Source organism: Toxorhynchites rutilus, chromosome 2 (genome assembly GCF_029784135.1).
Source record: "Toxorhynchites rutilus septentrionalis strain SRP chromosome 2, ASM2978413v1, whole genome shotgun sequence".
Lineage (NCBI taxonomy): Eukaryota > Metazoa > Arthropoda > Insecta > Diptera > Culicidae > Toxorhynchites > Toxorhynchites rutilus.
The window spans coordinates 343381409-343398926 of record NC_073745.1 but is presented as its reverse complement, the minus strand read 5'-3'; the positions used below and the strand labels follow the sequence as shown (position 1 = coordinate 343398926).

General features: G+C 40.6%; 1 protein-coding gene across 4 annotated transcripts in view; it reads right to left on the bottom strand.

Moving 5' to 3' along the window:
• LOC129768927 (uncharacterized) overlaps positions 1-17518 on the bottom strand; it is an 89007-nt gene that overhangs the window by 58030 nt on the left and 13459 nt on the right. For 3 of the 4 annotated variants that reach the window (XM_055770875.1, XM_055770873.1, XM_055770874.1), the window contains exon 2: positions 1093-2634. In XM_055770875.1, coding sequence (XP_055626850.1) covers positions 1093-1727 — 635 coding nt within the window. In that variant the 5' untranslated portion in view covers positions 1728-2634. The remainder of the gene's footprint in view (positions 1-1092; positions 2635-17518) is intronic. The other variant, XM_055770876.1, reaches the window with a different exon arrangement.

Genomic DNA, 17518 nt, shown 5'->3' with positions numbered 1-17518 from the left:
TTTTAAGCATTGACATTTATCCACAGTTCACAATAAAAATAACAGCATATGCTTTCGTTTGAAAGAGAAAGCCTGCCAGTAATAAGTTAAAATTACATGAAATAAGAAATGCCACATCTCACCTTGGGTAGATTAATTTGGGTTTATACTTAGAGACCTCCATTCTCATCTCTTCCTGTTCTTGTTCTTCCCGGAATCCAAAATTGATGTGTTTATGAATACCGTATATTTGATAATTGAATAATTGACTTTTTGTTCGCAGTATGTTTGTACTTGCAAAAAAAAGTGCGAAAAATCGAACATTGGCCGAAACCCGAATGTTCGATTTTTCGAACAGTCATTTCCCGGAAAATGGAAGATGGGAAAAAAATAATTCTTGAACATTGGAGTTCCTTCAGCGTCAATAATCGAAATTACACCAGTGGCTTTCGTCAAAAAAAATAATTTTTACAGCTTGGTCATTAATGAGTCAATGTGTCCTAAAAATTGTGTTAGTCCACAAAATCTTTGAAAAAACAGAAATGAATCGATTTTTTATTTCTTCCCGATATTTTTGTCCACACACACCAAGATAAAAATTTGTTCGTAAACTATTCCAGAAACTTGAAAATGATGTACATTGAGAAACGGTTACTTTATTGCACACATTCTAGTTGAAAAAGTATAAAAAGGTCACAGTAGAGAAGTAACCTCGATAACCAATTGTGTTTCTGTGATAACCATGATTGAGAGTTAAGCTTATTCTGAACGTCATAAAACTGAATCAAATTATGAAGGATACAATAACTCATTCTAAAAACATTTAATTGTTTGAATAAGGTTAATACTCAACCAAAAACTTTAGTTTATAGTGCAAATATAACAACAGTTATGTGTTTAGTGGAAAAGTTTCTCTTATAATTATTCTTCACCCTTCTTCAACATGTTTTCGATTCCATATTTTCACTATACATTTTTTTTTTGAAATACTAGATTTATGAGTATTTTTAAGGACAACAAAAAGTAAGAGTTGTTCGAAACTATTGCCTCTCATACGATCACATTGGTGCAATGAATATATAAACTAAATACAATATCACAAAAAATACGCACTCATTTTTCACACCTATCCCTGGTGGCCGCTTCTTAATCCCGTTGATTTTCGGATTTTCGGAACACTGATCCGATCCACGAGTTACAACAGTTTGACCACAGCTGACGGACGGTGCGTTAGTGGTGGTCATCCATGCGTGACCAGCTTCGGGACCCTGTCTTGCGGTTGACGATTGTTGATCCAATGAAAGTTGTTTAGCCAGCACTTTCCCGTTCCCCACTGCGTTCACTCTTTTCGCCATTGCATTCGAGGATGCTGCGAATGACGACGAAGACGATGATGACGATGCTGAGGAAGATCGTACAGTAGCACTGGCCGGTCTAGCCCTCAATGTTGCCACCGGTTGTCCGTTGGAAAGTGGCTGGATGCCACCTCCGTCGTTACCGAAAAAGGCCGTACCACGATGAGCCTGATGATAGGTGTGATAATTTTGAAAACGATTCGTATGAATTATAGCCGTCGTGACGAAGGTGGCAAAATCAACACTTTTATCCGTGGATACTGAGGCAAGATTATTTACCGAAAGACTTCTTCCACTGTGGCTGGAGAACGATTCAATACAGGACATCTGCTTGCGGAGCGGATGCCTACCGGGCGACGGTCGCGACCAGTTTAAATATCGACTGGTAGACATTTTCTCGTTTTATGCTTAACGAATTCCAATCTGAGCAGTTCCACAAGAAAAATCGTCGTGAGGCAGGCAGCGTATGTTATGCTTTCTAGCTCCAGGAAAAATAATACACTACAACCGACTGAAGCACGATGTAAAATTTACTGCCATCCTTGTTTGACTTGCTATTCCTGCGGAAAATGCGCCTATCACCGCCCCCCTTCCGGAGACATGTGCGCTTACGCTTGAGACAACAAATGGCAGATTATTGACGATAGTAATTTAGCAAACACTGAAATCCATGATCGATACACTATCTGCTGTCACAGGGTGGAGAAGGTTCGTTCGCTGCCACCTTCACAATTTCACAGTCGAAAAGCGGGACTGAACACTGGCTCGTAAACGTTATTTATTACTGAATTGATAGACAACGACACGGCCTTGCGAATGCTGATGTTCCCAGTTTTTCGTGCATCACAAATTTTCCATGTGAATCCCTGCCGCTGCCTGACTGACACTCCTCACGTGTTCACAACCGAGCACCGATTGAACTTGGATCAATGCCCTTTTACATACAACCTTTTCGTTCTCTTGTTTTCTTCAGGACCTGATAGCGTGCATTCGGGAAATCCACCAGTTTGTGGTAGCTGGCAGCACATATACCACCGTGGAACCGATATTGTTACGGTGAGGAGTCGTTCCGCGGAGACTTGTTTTTCATCGTTGTGTTGGGAGTTACTTCTTCGCAAATAAAGCTAACAACAACAGTCGCTGCCTTTGTGGTTTTCCGTTCGAACACAATCCAATACGACTGGAATGGTCCCCGCCCCCCACAATATGCCCCACTAGTTGTGCTGGTTTGATGAATGTGTTTAGTGGAGTCACGAAGCTCATTTAGTAGTGCAACCATTTCTATCTTTCCGTTCAATACCTATAAAAAGGAGAGAAGAGAAAATTTCAACATGATTCGGGCTGAATTTGCTTACTGCGAATATGTTTTTCATGGAGACGTTTGGTTATTCTCATTTATTGAACACTACACAATCTACCAGGCGCTTCCATTAATTGCTAGTGCTTATTTTAATGGTGACCGGAATAAATCGCCACAGTAAACAACTGCAACAGAAACAACCGCTTAGAAAAAGTGTAGTAGGCTAGAAATATTTGGCGCGGGAAAAACATCATGTGCCTCACATTTCTATTATAAATTTATTCTCTTGTTCTCGTTTTTCGAAATTTATTCTGAGGACAATGTAATGGGGACGAAGTCCCCATTTGGCGAGGATAAGGAATCGAGGCGGCCCATGCCGCCAAGATGACGCAATCCGAGTCCACCGCCGACCCGCCGTCGGAAGCGGCGGTGTCTCGCACGCAAACCTGGGATCCACTGATTGCCCGGTTAGTTTGAAACATAGGATACGATCCTTTAGCAATGTCCGACCGAGCTCTAGCGAGCGTCGGACGGTATACGTCTGCCCGGGGCGTTACGTTTGCCTGGGGCGATACGTTTGCCCGGTTAATTCTTGTTTTGAAATACAATACCGCGCCACAATATTTATAGCCTACTACACATTTTATAAGCGGTGGTTTCTGTTGCAGTCGTTTTCTGTGGCGATTTATTCCGGGAACCTATTTTAATATAGCACTAGCAGTTAATGGAATTATTTTGATATTTTGATATAAGGAATACAGTAATGCTTCTGAATCCGGACGCTTTTTTATCCGAAAACATGTTGAATTGATGTGACTGATAGTTACTATTGTGTCAATTTAGTTTAGTGTCAAACATGGTACCTAGCTGTTAACAGAAAAATGTTAAAAAAGACGGGTGGGTAATGTCGGGGACATAACCGGAGTGACGTAGGACTATACAAAGGGGACAGCTTTTGTTAAATATATATTTTAAATATATTGTTTCATTTTCATCTCCTACGTGAATATCTACCTATCTACCTGGAAAATGGATTAGTTTACTGTTTACTCTTTATGAATATGTTGATGGTTCTGAAAAGAACCTTTGGTGTTGTGTTTTTGTTATCACTCGATATTCCCATCTTGTTCGGTTAAACCTTCCTGTTTAGCTATTGCGTTTGCCACTCGCCACAGCTTTCACAGTTGGAAAATTTCTTCCCATCCAGCTTGTGACATGTTGTTCAGTAAATTACATTTAATGCGACGTGCCGGAGAAACACTTTGCCACTCACTGAAACTAATTGTTGCCTTGATGAGCGCCGAACCGAAGCTGCTCTGTTCTTGATGCGGGTTTTCTGATTGTCGTGAGAAGCTTTGCAAGCCAACTCGAGCACTCCGACGGCCGAAACTCTATAATCGCTGTTAGGTATACTGGTGCTCCGGCACCAATCCGTTCGGCCTAGTTACCCTTGCGGAGCAATCAGTGAATGCGACCAACAGGGAACTGGAGACCTGCACGGTTCGAGTGAGACTTTGCCTTTCCCTTAACTTGTCCTCCTTTGTTACGTCCACGATGCCGATGCCGTACAACCACACGGGTTTACGGTTTGAAAGAAAATAAGATATTTTTTGGGGTCCGCGTGTTTTATACTCTAGCGGTACACACTCACAGGATAGAGACAAATCGGCAGACTCAGCCAGAGGGGCGAGTCCAACGAGACGAACGAATGAGTGTTAAAAGGGAGCGATGGCAAAAAAATACATCAAGGTGCTACTGACATTCAACCGATTCGGTCGTGTTTTTAGCGCCCTTGTAAAAGAGTACGGAAAAATAGGAGTTTTCTCGCACAACTAATCAAATGCTTAGAGCAGCCTTTCTGAAGGCTTGATTAGTCCTAAATACAAATTGATTTTCAGCATCGCAACCCGAGGATAGCAGAAAAGGATATCAACAAACGTTCACTGCGGTGGCGGTGCTCACCGGTTCGCCGGAAAAAGCGCGCGCTTTTTCGGCGTCACTGACGCCACGCCCCCTTTTTTCTTTCGGGCAGTGTTGCCAGTTTTTTTCTGTAGTGCTAATAGTGAATCTTAATTATTAAATAAAATCTAAAAAGAAAAAAAAAACCACGCATACAAACAGTGAAGTGACTGAAGCAATTATTAGATTAAGTGTAATTTGAAATTTTCTGCACCTGTTGGTGGCTTTTCAAAGTGCTTTATCGGAACAAAGTGTGATTTTCTGGGAAAATACCCCTTAGTGAATATCCCCCATAAGGAATTTTAGTGGTTTTATATCCGTACCTGCTGATTATAACCTAGGTATAGTCAAGCAGAAGCATGGCTTCAAGTAGCTCCGGGCCTCCGGGAGGCCGGGCTACAAATTTGTACGAGGGTAAACCAACCCAACGTACTGCTCCAAGATGGGCCGATCCACTGAACGGCAACCTACAGATCCTGTTACTACGTGCCACAGGAGAGAACGTGATTCCGACTAACCCGTTCGTCGTGAGTAAGACGATCGCCAACGCTGTAGGAAAGAAGTACTACACAGCGCGACCGCAACGAGACGACAAGAAGAGGACGCAATATATCCTTACGGCCAAGGACGAAGATATCATTGGTAAGCTCCTCTTAATCAACAAATTAATTGATGAAACCCCTATTGAAGTGATTTACCACCCAACCCTTAACCAACGCAAATGTGTTGTTACTTGTCGTGATGTCATGGACATCAAAGAATCCGAACTGGTGACAGAGCTTTCCGATCAAGGTGTGATCGATGTCAAGCGCATCACCAGAAAGGAGAACAATATTGTTGTACCAACTGCCACTCTTATTTTGACGATTCGTGGAACTGTTGTTCCCGATTTCATTAATTTTGGATTTATTCGGGCTGGGACTAGAAATTTCTACCCCAACCCAATGCAATGCTTTAAGTGTTACAAATTTGGACATACTAGCAAACGATGCAAACGCGAGAACCCGCTTTGCCGAAATTGTGGACAGGAACATCCAGAACAAAAGGATGGAATTAAAACCTGCAACGCTTCAGCATTTTGCTTGAATTGCCAAGGGGACCATTCCTCTTCGAATAGGAAATGCCCCGTATGGCAAACCGAGAACAACATCACAAAAATCAGAATCGATTATGGTATCTCCTACAAAGAGGCGAAAGAAAAACACAACGGTCAAAATAATGGACCAACTTTTGCAAGTGTTCTGCAAGACAGACTCTCCAACTTGCAAAAGCCAACACCCAGCTGCAACTGCAAATGCAACTGCGCCTCGGCCGCTTCGGCCTCTTCTAGCCGCGAAAGCACTCCCCCAATTGACACTACAATCGATACTTCCATGACAGAGTCGACAACCGACAGCTCAACAACGGAATCTGAAAACGAATCAGTCATTTCAATGGACACTTCTGATGTTCCAAACAAAAATAAAAATAAAAGAAAAATGGCGAAAGGATCATCTTCAGATTCAGATCAAAAATCCGAAGATGAAATCCAAACAAACAAGGACAAGAAAAGAACTAAGAATGAACAAAGAACTACACCACCAACAAATAACAACACAACACCAACAGAAAACAACAACAACACACATCAAACAAAAAACAACAATAACAACAACAGCAACGCACATTCAACAAAAAACAACACAAACACAACAAACACTCCAAAGACTTCTACACCAAACAAAAACAACACCAATACCTCAAAGAAAGCTTCTCTTTCCAAGGGTAAAGGACCATCGAACTAATTCTCTTTGAATAGTTCAAACATACACACAATTAAGACTTAGGAATTAGAGTTAAAAACACCAACACATTCACTCCAACACAAAAATTCGGGATACAATGGAACATCAGAAGTATCCGACGAAATATTCTAGAACTGAAAATGCTTATTTCAAACTCTAATCCCACAGTCATAGCCCTTCAAGAAACTATGACTCTAAACAACTTCGATAAACACTTCATCTCAAAATATATCACATATTTCAAAGAGGGTCCCAACCCCTCAAAAAACGGAGTTGCAATCGCAATCAAAGATGGCACTCCACATGATCTTCTTCCCATTACCACTGATCTTCAGGCAGTGGTAGTGCGCATTAAACACCCCTTTCCAATCACCGTCGTTAGCATCTACATCACTAATGATTCCGATCCGAACACACTACGCGGCCAACTGGACCATCTGTTCGCCCAACTTCCCGCCCCAATCATGCTTATGGGTGATTTCAACGCCCACTCATACGCCTGGGGAGGTGCATACCTCGATCGAAAAGGATCCATCATTGAGGATTTCATATCCGACCATTCTCTTCTCCTTCTTAACAACGGCCAACACACCAGAATCCATTATTCTGGTACTACTTCAGCCATCGATCTCACTATAGTATCAGACAAACTATCTTCAAAACTTTCTTGGAACATCCACGATGATACTTGCGGAAGCGATCATTTTCCAATCTTCACTTCCTTCGGCCAAACTTCTCCAGAGTTTTCAACAAGGCCAAGATGGAAATTTGAATACGCTGACTGGGCTGGCTATCAGTTTGACATTGAAAACCGCCTCTCCGCTAAACGAGATTGGACAGCCAAGGAATTCTCCAAAGTTGTCCTAGAAGTTGCAATGGTGCACATCCCCAGAACCAGTGGCATCCCTGGCAGGAAATGTGTCCCATGGTGGTCGCCTGAGCTGAAGGCAGCGATCAAAGGTCGACGTAAGGCCCTACGCAAATTAAGAAAGGCCCATCCGGACAGCCCACTGAGACCCACTCTGCTTGCAGAGTTCCAAAGGGCTCGCAAAGAAGCTAAGACTGCTATCAACACAGCCAAGCACAACAGTTGGGTTAAATTCGTCAGCGAAATTAATCCCAACGCGTCAACAAAGGATTTATGGAGTAAGATTGGCAGGCTTCATGGAAAGAAAAGAAGCAAAGAATATAATCTCCTAATTAACGGTCAATACACCAATGACCGGAAAATCATCGCCGAGGCGTTTGGAGATTTCTTTGCTTCCGCCTCCTCCAATCAAAACTACGACCAAACCTTTCTAACCCACAAAACGGAATGCGAAAGAATTCCCATCGATTTTCATACCGATGTGGAATTTGACTTCAATAAAAACCTCTCCCTCAAAGAGCTCGATTGGGTACTGAACAAAGTCAAACAAGGATCCACAGGACCTGATGACATTAGCTACCCTATGCTTAAGAATCTACCCCATCTCGGGAAAAAAGCACTTCTGAAGCTCCTCAACAAAGTCTGGGACAGTGGAACCCTCCCCAGTTGCTGGAAAGAGGGTTTAATGATCTGTATCCCGAAACCAGACATGAACAACCATCTTCTTGACAATTTCCGCCCCATCACTCTCCTAAGTTGTGTTGGGAAAGTCTTGGAAAAAATGGTCAATCGACGCTTAACGACTTTTCTAGAGTCAAATAAGCTGATTGATCCCAGACAATTCGCCTTCCGTGCGGGAAAAGGTACAGAAGATTGCCTTGTAGCAATCGAAAAAATCCTAGACGACGCAACTGAAAAATTACACCACATTGATATTGTTTCCCTGGATTTATCCAAGGCCTTCGATCGGGCATGGAGGTACCCAGTGCTGAAAAGCCTTTTCGACTGGGGGATTCGTGGGAGATTAGGTCTCTTCGTTAAAAGTTTTCTAAAAAACCGGTCTTTCAAAACCGTTATTAACAACCACCAATCTTCTCTAAAAATCCCAGAAAACGGCTTCCCACAAGGCTCAGCACTTTCACCAACCCTCTTCAACATTGCCATGCAATCTCTATTCGAGATTATCCCGGACCATATAAAGGTCATAGTCTATGCAGATGACATCACTCTTATCTCTACGAGCTGCTTCGGCTTAATTCAGAGAAAGAGGCTTCAAAAAACCTTAGACTCCATCCAAAACTGGGCTCTAAAAACAGGTTTTAAAATTTCCCCGGAGAAATCCAAACACATACATATCGGAAAAGCTCTCAGAAGGAGAACCTATCTTCAGCTCAACAAAATCCCGATCCCTACAATGAGGACATTGAAAATACTAGGGGTTACTTTCGACAAGAAACTCAACTTCCTATCACATTCCCAAAAGACCAAAATAGCCACCAGAAAGAAATTGAACATCATCAAGTCTATCGCAGGCAACCTAGCCTCTGGTCATAGAAAGACGTTGCTAAATGTTGTAAATGTTTGGTTGGTCCCACAAATCCTTTACGGAATAGGCACCTTCAGCCGTGGAGGGGACAGGGTGTTAAACACCATTCAACCAATTTACAATAAAGCAATTAGGCTCGCAATTGGCGCTTTTCCCACCAGTCCCACTCTTGCTGTAATGGCAGAAAGTGGGCAACTTCCCTTCACCCACCTGGTAACAAAAGCCATCACCAATAAAGCCATCCGTCACTTGTCACTCCCCGAAAGCGACCACAATGTCCCATTAATACATAGAGCTAAAACATGGTTCAAAAATCTCACGAACAAAGATCTTCCCGATATATGTGAACGTTCATCTGCGACGGGAAGAAATTGGAACGTCAAACCGCCGAACATTAACCTTGAACTTCTCAAGACAGTTCGAGCGGGAGACCCTTCTCCAAAAGTCAAAGCCTGCTTCAATAACCTCGTTGCATCCAATTTTCAAATCAACCACCAGGTATACACAGATGGTTCAGTCAGTGCCGATGGAGTTGGATGTGGAGTCTTTGAGAGTAGATACACTGGTAGCTTTTCTCTTCCACCGCAATGCTCCATCTTCAGTGCGGAAGCTTTCGCCCTTTTAATAGCTACCCAAGAAGGCACCCATGAGTTTCTTCCTACCACAATATTCTCAGACTCAGCTAGCTGTCTCCACGATCTTCTGAGTGGAAACAGCAAACACCCATGGATTAAGCAAACAGAAGAGGCTGCTTCAAATAAAAACATCTCCTTCTGCTGGGTTCCTGGTCACTCAGGAATCCGTGGAAACACAGCCGCCGACATACTGGCCGGCAAGGGCAGCAAAATAGATCCCCCAGACATGCCCTGTCCTCCATCTGACATTGTCCGCTGGGTAAAACAGCAAGTCCGTGAAAGCTGGGACATAGGCTGGATAAACAGCCGTCCCACTCATCTTCATAAAATTAAAAATTCCACTCTCCCTTGGGATGACCGCCTCAATAGTAGGGAAAGGCAAGTCCTTACCCGTCTTCGAATTGGGCACACTAACTTCACCCACTCACACTTGTTCTGCAGAGCCGAAAAACCCCAATGTGCTTGCAACGAAGCTCCGGTTTCCGTTAGCCATCTTTTACTTGAATGTCAACATACCAAAGATGCTCGAGTCCGACACAACATAGGTCAGAGTCTCCGAGATATCCTCAGTAGAGACGAGACCCAAGAAACCAATTTAATTGCGTTTCTGAAAGAAACCGACTTCTTTGGTAAAATCTAAACCGAAATACTAAATACCTTGGAAAGTGCTTATTAAAGTTCGCCACTTCACAGTCATGTATGCGTGTTTATGTGTGTATACACATGTATGTACGGGTCGGAAGGAAGGTATTCATACATGTATATACACGCATTCAATAATATTAAATAACAAATAATATAATATATACTTTCATACCCACATCTATCTTCTATCCATCACATTATACTTTAATCAACTTCCTATTCCTACAGCCACACTCACCAAGGAGAATAAATTCATTAAATAAACCTCTCCATTTTTCAGCTATACTATATGCCATTAAATTCAAAACCACTATATTTTATTATCTATTCAAACTGTATTTCATTTCATTTCACCCCACCCCACACCCACTCCTCCCCTCTTTCCTTCCCATACCACTCCCACCCCCTCCCACTCCACTAATCCCACCCAAATCCTTTCCACTCCTTTCCTTCCTATCCTCCTGAGGAGGGCCGTTTTGTTTTTTGGCTTTGGAACACGCCTTTCACTAGGTCACTTGTGCTTCGTTACTGCTTTGGTCCTCGGATCAGTAAATTTTTACTTTTCTTTACAGCATATATTAAATATCTTATGAAGCATAGGATCCCTTCCTACCTTCTTCTTTAACCGAGAGTCGAGTGGACAGATCTGATGAGTGATTTTGTTTGGTTTCCCTTTCGCCAGTCCCCTCTGGGCTGGTTTTATTGTGGCTCTTCACTGGGCTAGAGGCGAATGAACTGCAAAGTTTAAAGCCTCTTAAAAACAAAGAAAGAAGAAGAAAAATACATTCATAACGATTCGTTCGCTCGTTGGATTCACATGCAGGCTAAAAAGGGTCCATTTCAGGATCACAAAACTATCATCAATGTAAAGAGTTTATTGTTTTGTTATCACTCGATATTCCCATCTTGTTCGGCTAAACCTTCCTGTTTAGCGATTTGTTGCCACTCGTTACAGCTTTCACAGTTGGAAAATTTCTTCCCATCCAGCTTTGTGACATGTTGTACAGTAAATTACATTCAATGCGACGTGCCGAAGCGCCACTCAGTGTCGCATTGGAGGCAATTCAACATTTGCGATGACAGTGGTACAGTGTCGACTTTCAATGTGGGGTCATAATTTGGATCTCTATGTTTACAAAAATGTCCAACTAAATAAGTCGCATTACATGTCCGTCCAATTAGCTAAATGTCGAACTAATTGTAAATTACTGTACTTTCAATCTGGAAACAATTTAAGAATTGGTGAAAATTGAATAATCAGGAAAGTCCCCAACTATCAATAAGCTCAGAACAACTGCCAAATTCACGTACTCATCAGATTCTGGCAAACAAATTATGAAAAAACCATTTTTGTTTTATTATTATTTTGGATATTATTTTAGAAAGCATTGAACTGTATTTCATTAACTCTTTTTTGAAAGGTTTAATGGCCCTGATAAGCGCCTTATTTTATGGAATGGTTCCAATTTAGAAAACTTTGTACTCGTGGTTTTGAAAAAAAAACCATTTCGAACGCCCTCGATGCCGCCTTGTTCTGGATTTGCCACCAAAGCAGTTTGTATAAAGAACAAACATTTTTCTTCTGCTACCTGATGCCGTTTTGCGATTGCGTTTGCCACTCGCCACTCGCTGCAACTGCCTGTTGTCTTGATGTCCACCGAACCGAATGTGTTCTGTTCCGAATGCGGGTTTTCTTATCGTCGCGAGCAGCTTTGCCAGCTAACTCGATCACTTCGGCGGCCGAAACTATATAACGCCGGCTAGGTGGACTGGTGCACTGGTACTAACGCGCTCGGCCTAGCTACCCTTGCGGGGAACTCCAGATCAACACGGTTCGAGCGGGATTTTGCCTTTCCCTTCACTTTTCCTTCTTCTTCTTCTTTGTTTTTAAGAGGTTTTAAACTTTGCAGTTCATTCGCCTCTAGCCCAGTGAAGAGCCACAATACGACCAGCCCAGAGGGGACTGGCGAAAGGGAAACCAAAAACAAAATAACATCCATCAGACCTGTCCGCTCGATTCTCGAATCAGGAAGAAGGTAGGAAGGGATCCTATGCTTCATAAGATATTTAATATAAGCTGTAAAGGGAAGTAAATATTTAATGATCCGAGGACCAAAGCAGTAACGAAGCACAAGTGACCCAGCGAAAGGCGTGCTCCAAAAACAAAAAAAAACAAAAAGGCCCTTCTCAGGAGGATAGGAAGGAAAGGAGTGGAAAGGATTTGGGTGGGATTAGAGGAGTGGAAGGGGGTGGGAGTGGTATGGGAAGGAAAGAGGGGAGGAGTGGGGTGTGGGGTGGGGTGAAATGAAATGAAATACAGTTTGAATAGATAATAAAATATAGTGGTTTTGAATTTAATGGTGTATAGTAGAGCTGAAAAATGGAGAGGTTTATTTAATGAATTTATCCTCCTTGGTGTGTGTGGCTGTAGGAATAGGAAGTTGATTAAAGTATAATGTAATGGATAGAAGATAGATGTGAGTATGTAAGTATATATTGTATTATTTGCTATTTATTATTATTAAATGCGTGTATACACATGTATGATTTCCTTCCTTCCGACCCGTCACTTTTCCTCCTATACCATGTCCAGACATGGCTGCTTGGGTTGGTTTGTTGATGTGTTGTGATGCGAACCGCTGTAGTGTACGGTTTGAATGAGAATGATCGTTACGGCAGCGGAGCGGGGATTTTTAAGCTGACTGGCTGGCTCGAGAATTACGCATGTGTGAGACTGCGACCAATGTTTCGTTCATTTTTTTCTTCTTCCTTTCCAATCGTGCTTCATTCTATTTCGCTGCTGCTCTGGTTGCCCGTTTTGGTCGGTACGATTTGAGGAGCACAAAATGGACCAATCAAAAATGGGCACATAGTGTATTTTGACAATGCTTGATATTTCACAATTATTCAATTATGTATCTCCAGAAAAATGAAATGTTATTCGTTATGATAGATGCGTAGATATATTTCCTATCAATTGATGCAAAAACCTTTGCGATCTATTGAGAAATGCTCGAATTATAAGCGTTCCAAATCTTGCATTTTTTCCTACTCGTTCAGTCCCTAGATTTCCATTTCACCCCCTATATCTTCCGGTTAGACGTAGTCCTACGTCAAAAATCAAAAATCAATGTGAATTTCACAAACCCATGTCCGGAATAAAAAGCACATTCAGAAAATGATTTTAAATCCGGACGGTCAAAAGTTGACGATTAAATTTCTCATTGAAGGAGTTGCATAAGGGTATGTTAGATGCCTTAGCATGGAGTATGGAGTGTGGAGCAAAGATTTTCGATCCGGGAAACCGCAAAACTCTTCGGTATACAGGACAGGGTCGATTATATGACCCGTTTGTATGTGCGTGGGTAACTTTGTAACTTTTTCTGTAGCGCTGTTCCACAATAATAGACATTTAACCTGTTGACCAATTGATCTGAAATTTGGAACACACCTTTATCTCTGCAGTCATTATAAAACTGCGTATTTCTTAATCTTGAAAATCCAGAATGGTGGCCGCTAAGAAATGGTGGATTTTATATTTTCTCTAAACCCCATCAGTATGGATACGGGTTTTTCAGAAAATATGTAATCCGCCATTTTGTAGTGGTCGTCATTTTGGATTTATATTTTTCATCAATAACTGTATTCTACTAGTCAAGCTCTTTCATTTGATGCCCACATTGATGAGGTTTTGAAAAAAAATATGGCACCATCTTGTAGTGGCGGCCATTTAGGATTTCCATTTTTCATGAATAACTGTCTACTAGTCAATGCCCATCATTTAATACCCATATTGATGGGGTTTAGAGGGAATATGTAATCCGCCATTTTGTAGCGGCCGCCATCTTGGATTTACATTTTTCATCGATAACTCTGTTCTGCTAGTCAAGCTCTTTGGTTTGATACCCATATTGATGGGTTTCTGAGAGAATATGAAATCCGCCATTTTGTAGCGGCCGCCATTTTGGATTTTCAAGATTATGAAATACGCAGTTTTATAATGATTGCAGAGATAAAGGTGTGTTCCAAATTTCAGATCAATTGGTCAACAGGTTGAATTTCTATTATTGTGGAACAGCGCTACAGATAAAGTTACAAAGTTACCCACACACATACAAACGGGTCATATATATTCATTCAATATGGAATGTATTTGGAAGAAACAAAACAATGTTGAAAGTACTCACGGTTGCATGATAATTTGAGCCAAAATTCTCATGAAATCATTCAACTGGTTGTTTTTTAACAGATGACAATTATATCGTGGCTTATTTCGATTATTCATGTGGTAAAAAGGTCCAGAGAGCAGTCGTATGCTTAATTCTCGGAAGCAGTATCATTTTCGGTGAAATTTTGATTAATTGGCGAATATTATCTCACAACATACCCACCGACATTGAAAGCCTTCGAAACATCAACTTCATAACGGTAAAATAATGAAACTTCGTTTGTTTCTATGAACGTGCGGAAGTGAAAATGGCACATGGAAATATCACTTTTATCCGTCTTTTTCGACGTGATTTCACAAACATTCACTTAACGCTATCACATTAGCCTCATATTCAGCTGGAGCTCTATAAAAATGTACGTTTTTAGTTGATCAATTACTTCCTGAAAATAGCAGTTTTACATGGATGCGTTGGACAATCAAAGATAAACACAACGATTGACGTCACTATTTGCGAAATAGTTATGGCAGCGCATGCTATGTCGCTCGAAACTCAACCATCTTCATTACCTTTTTTTCCAGGACATTGGTTTGTACCAAACCCGTTTCCATTTAGTCCCGCTACTTATGACGCACACGTTAATAAGTTCTACAATAATTTATAAATAATTTCTCTCAGAGAATTGCAAAAGAACAGGGGTGGCATTGCGCATTTCGAAACGAGTAACTCGTTTCGAGAAAACTCGAACTCAAATCGAATTGGTTTTAGTATTATGTATCTTTTTCAAGTTAATATTTTCAGTGTACTAGATTTAGAGCAAAATTTGTCTCGTAGAGAAATGTAAAATTTGTGGGTTCGTATACAAAGCTAAGTCAAGGTGGTCGAAACGAGCAAAAATCACTCGTTTCGAAATGCGCAATGTCACCCCAGGTGTCCGAATTCAAAAGCAAAAGTGTTCGGATTTCAAAGCATGATTAAAAAAGTGTCCGGATTTAAAATCACGATACGACGAAAGAAATTTCAAATTTTGAACAAATATAACATGATTTTGTGGAGCTCTGTGATTCAGAACATAGATGAAGGCCTTCTAATTCAATTGGAACGCTAATTGTTAGTTCAATGATATGTCAATATTTTTTAGTAGTTCAAGTTATATTCGTAAGCGCTTAAGCGTCCAGTATTCGTTGCATTACTATACACTCTAGAAAGGACTTTTCGGAAATCCCATTATTTACCGAGTTATAGCCATTTTTGTGATGCGGCACCCAGTACGACCAGGGTTACCAACCCTTATTCAAAAATCAGGGAAAATGAAAATAAAAATCAGGAGAAATCAGGATAGCTCATATTGTGTTGTCCGGAAAGCTCAACCCGATTTTTGGAAACATAAACGCACGATTTTTTTTGGGCAACCATACATTTTCTCAAGTTTATGTGCACAGTTTCGTTCCACGATCTTTCGCCATCATTAATACAGCTTACAAATTTTACCCTACCAGAATATGTTTGCTTTCTCGTCGAACACTGTTTTATAAAAATGAAAGAAAGATATTGTCTATGTTGTCCATAGTGTGCTTGAGAAAATTTCACAGGGACTCAACCTGTGATAATGTTATGGTGCAATTTTTTTATTTCTTTAATCAAGCCATTTTCAATCGAAGGCTAGTTCATCTCTGTATGAGAGAGTGGAAAGTCCTGAGGGGACTCCCAAATAGTTGGTGATTTTACCCCTCATTATGTTACACCCTAAATATGAAGCCCTGAGGGGGCTAAACCTATGAATTGGGGACATCAAATCTTCTATATTGCTAAGTATATAATGGTTTAGTATCCGGTTAGTTTAGCTGATGTTCACCTTCCAGCCAGTCTCCAAAATAAATTGTCGTGTTGTCAAAGAGACATGAAGTTTGGCGTTGCTCTGAAGGAACACGAAGGCTATCACATTGACTAATTCTGGCAGTTACTTTAGTTTGTTGCGAGCTATAAGTGTGGGAAGTTATTCGACTTTTTAATTAGTAGAAGCTCATAATGGAGCTTCGAGAATAATGAATAAATTTACCTTCGAGATCAATTTCGAAAAAGTATTCTAATAATGATGAGTTTTTGTAGAAATATCAGGAAATGTATAGACAAAGTTGTAAAGTAAGAATTAGGACTACTTGTTTTAAGTATTCAAAAATCAACAAGTAACTATTTTCATTCACAATATAACGATTTGAAACAGCCTTTGAGCGTGCTAATCTGATATAGTATGTTTCTTTCCGGCATATTTCAAATTTTTATAAATGTCTACAGAGTATCTTCGATCAAACGAATCGCTTCGAAATATATAGAAAATAAACAAGAAAAACTGAACAAGTGCGGACTGGAGCGCTTTTTTGTGTAGTCTATTATGTCAATTCTCATTTCCAACCAGGAAAACATAGTATATTTATTACGGATAATTCTCATTCTAATAAAGTAAAAAGTACAAAATCAGGAAAAATCAGGATCATTAAAGAAAAATCAGGAAAAATCTAGTGTTTGTCAGGGAACGTGTCAAAAAGTCTGGGAAATCCTGAAAAATCAGGAAGGTTGGCATCTCTGAGTACGACCATAACAATAACATAACGATTGAATCACGTTTTTCTCGAAACTAGGGTAAATGATCTTGGTTTGTCCGATTTGTGGTATTTTTACGCAACTAGTAAATGCAAATCGATTTTTCTTCATGAAAATTACGTATAATCGATACGAGTTTGGGTTTGTTGAAAAGCCCCATGTCTCTAGTTGCTAATAGGCGTTGAAATTATTCAAATTTGTATGTTTTTCAACGATTTTCCTCAAAGAGGAAATATGATCATGGTTTGTCCAAAAAATGATCATGGTTTATCCTGCTTTAGAAATCACCATTTTTGAATGAAAACATTCGAATTCTCCAGTAGATGTTGCATTTATCATTGCCTGAGTTTACTGTCATCATATTGACCCATTCATAATTTAGGCTTTCTTCAGAATATTACCTTTTCTTGGGCATTTTAAAAGTGTTCACCTCAACACACTCAACATAGAGAAACTTTATTTGTGCTATGCGCGAAGGACACAATAAACAAATTGCAGCGCGCCAAGCGGTTGCCATAGAAATCGTGTGGACAAAACAACATTATTGAATTAGACAACTCATGATCGGAATTGAGTTCATCAAAATGCGTTAATTTATTGGTTTAGCTATGTGAATCTGATACAAATGGTGTGCACGCATGATGTTTACAATATTTATAAGTGTTATAATCTAGAAA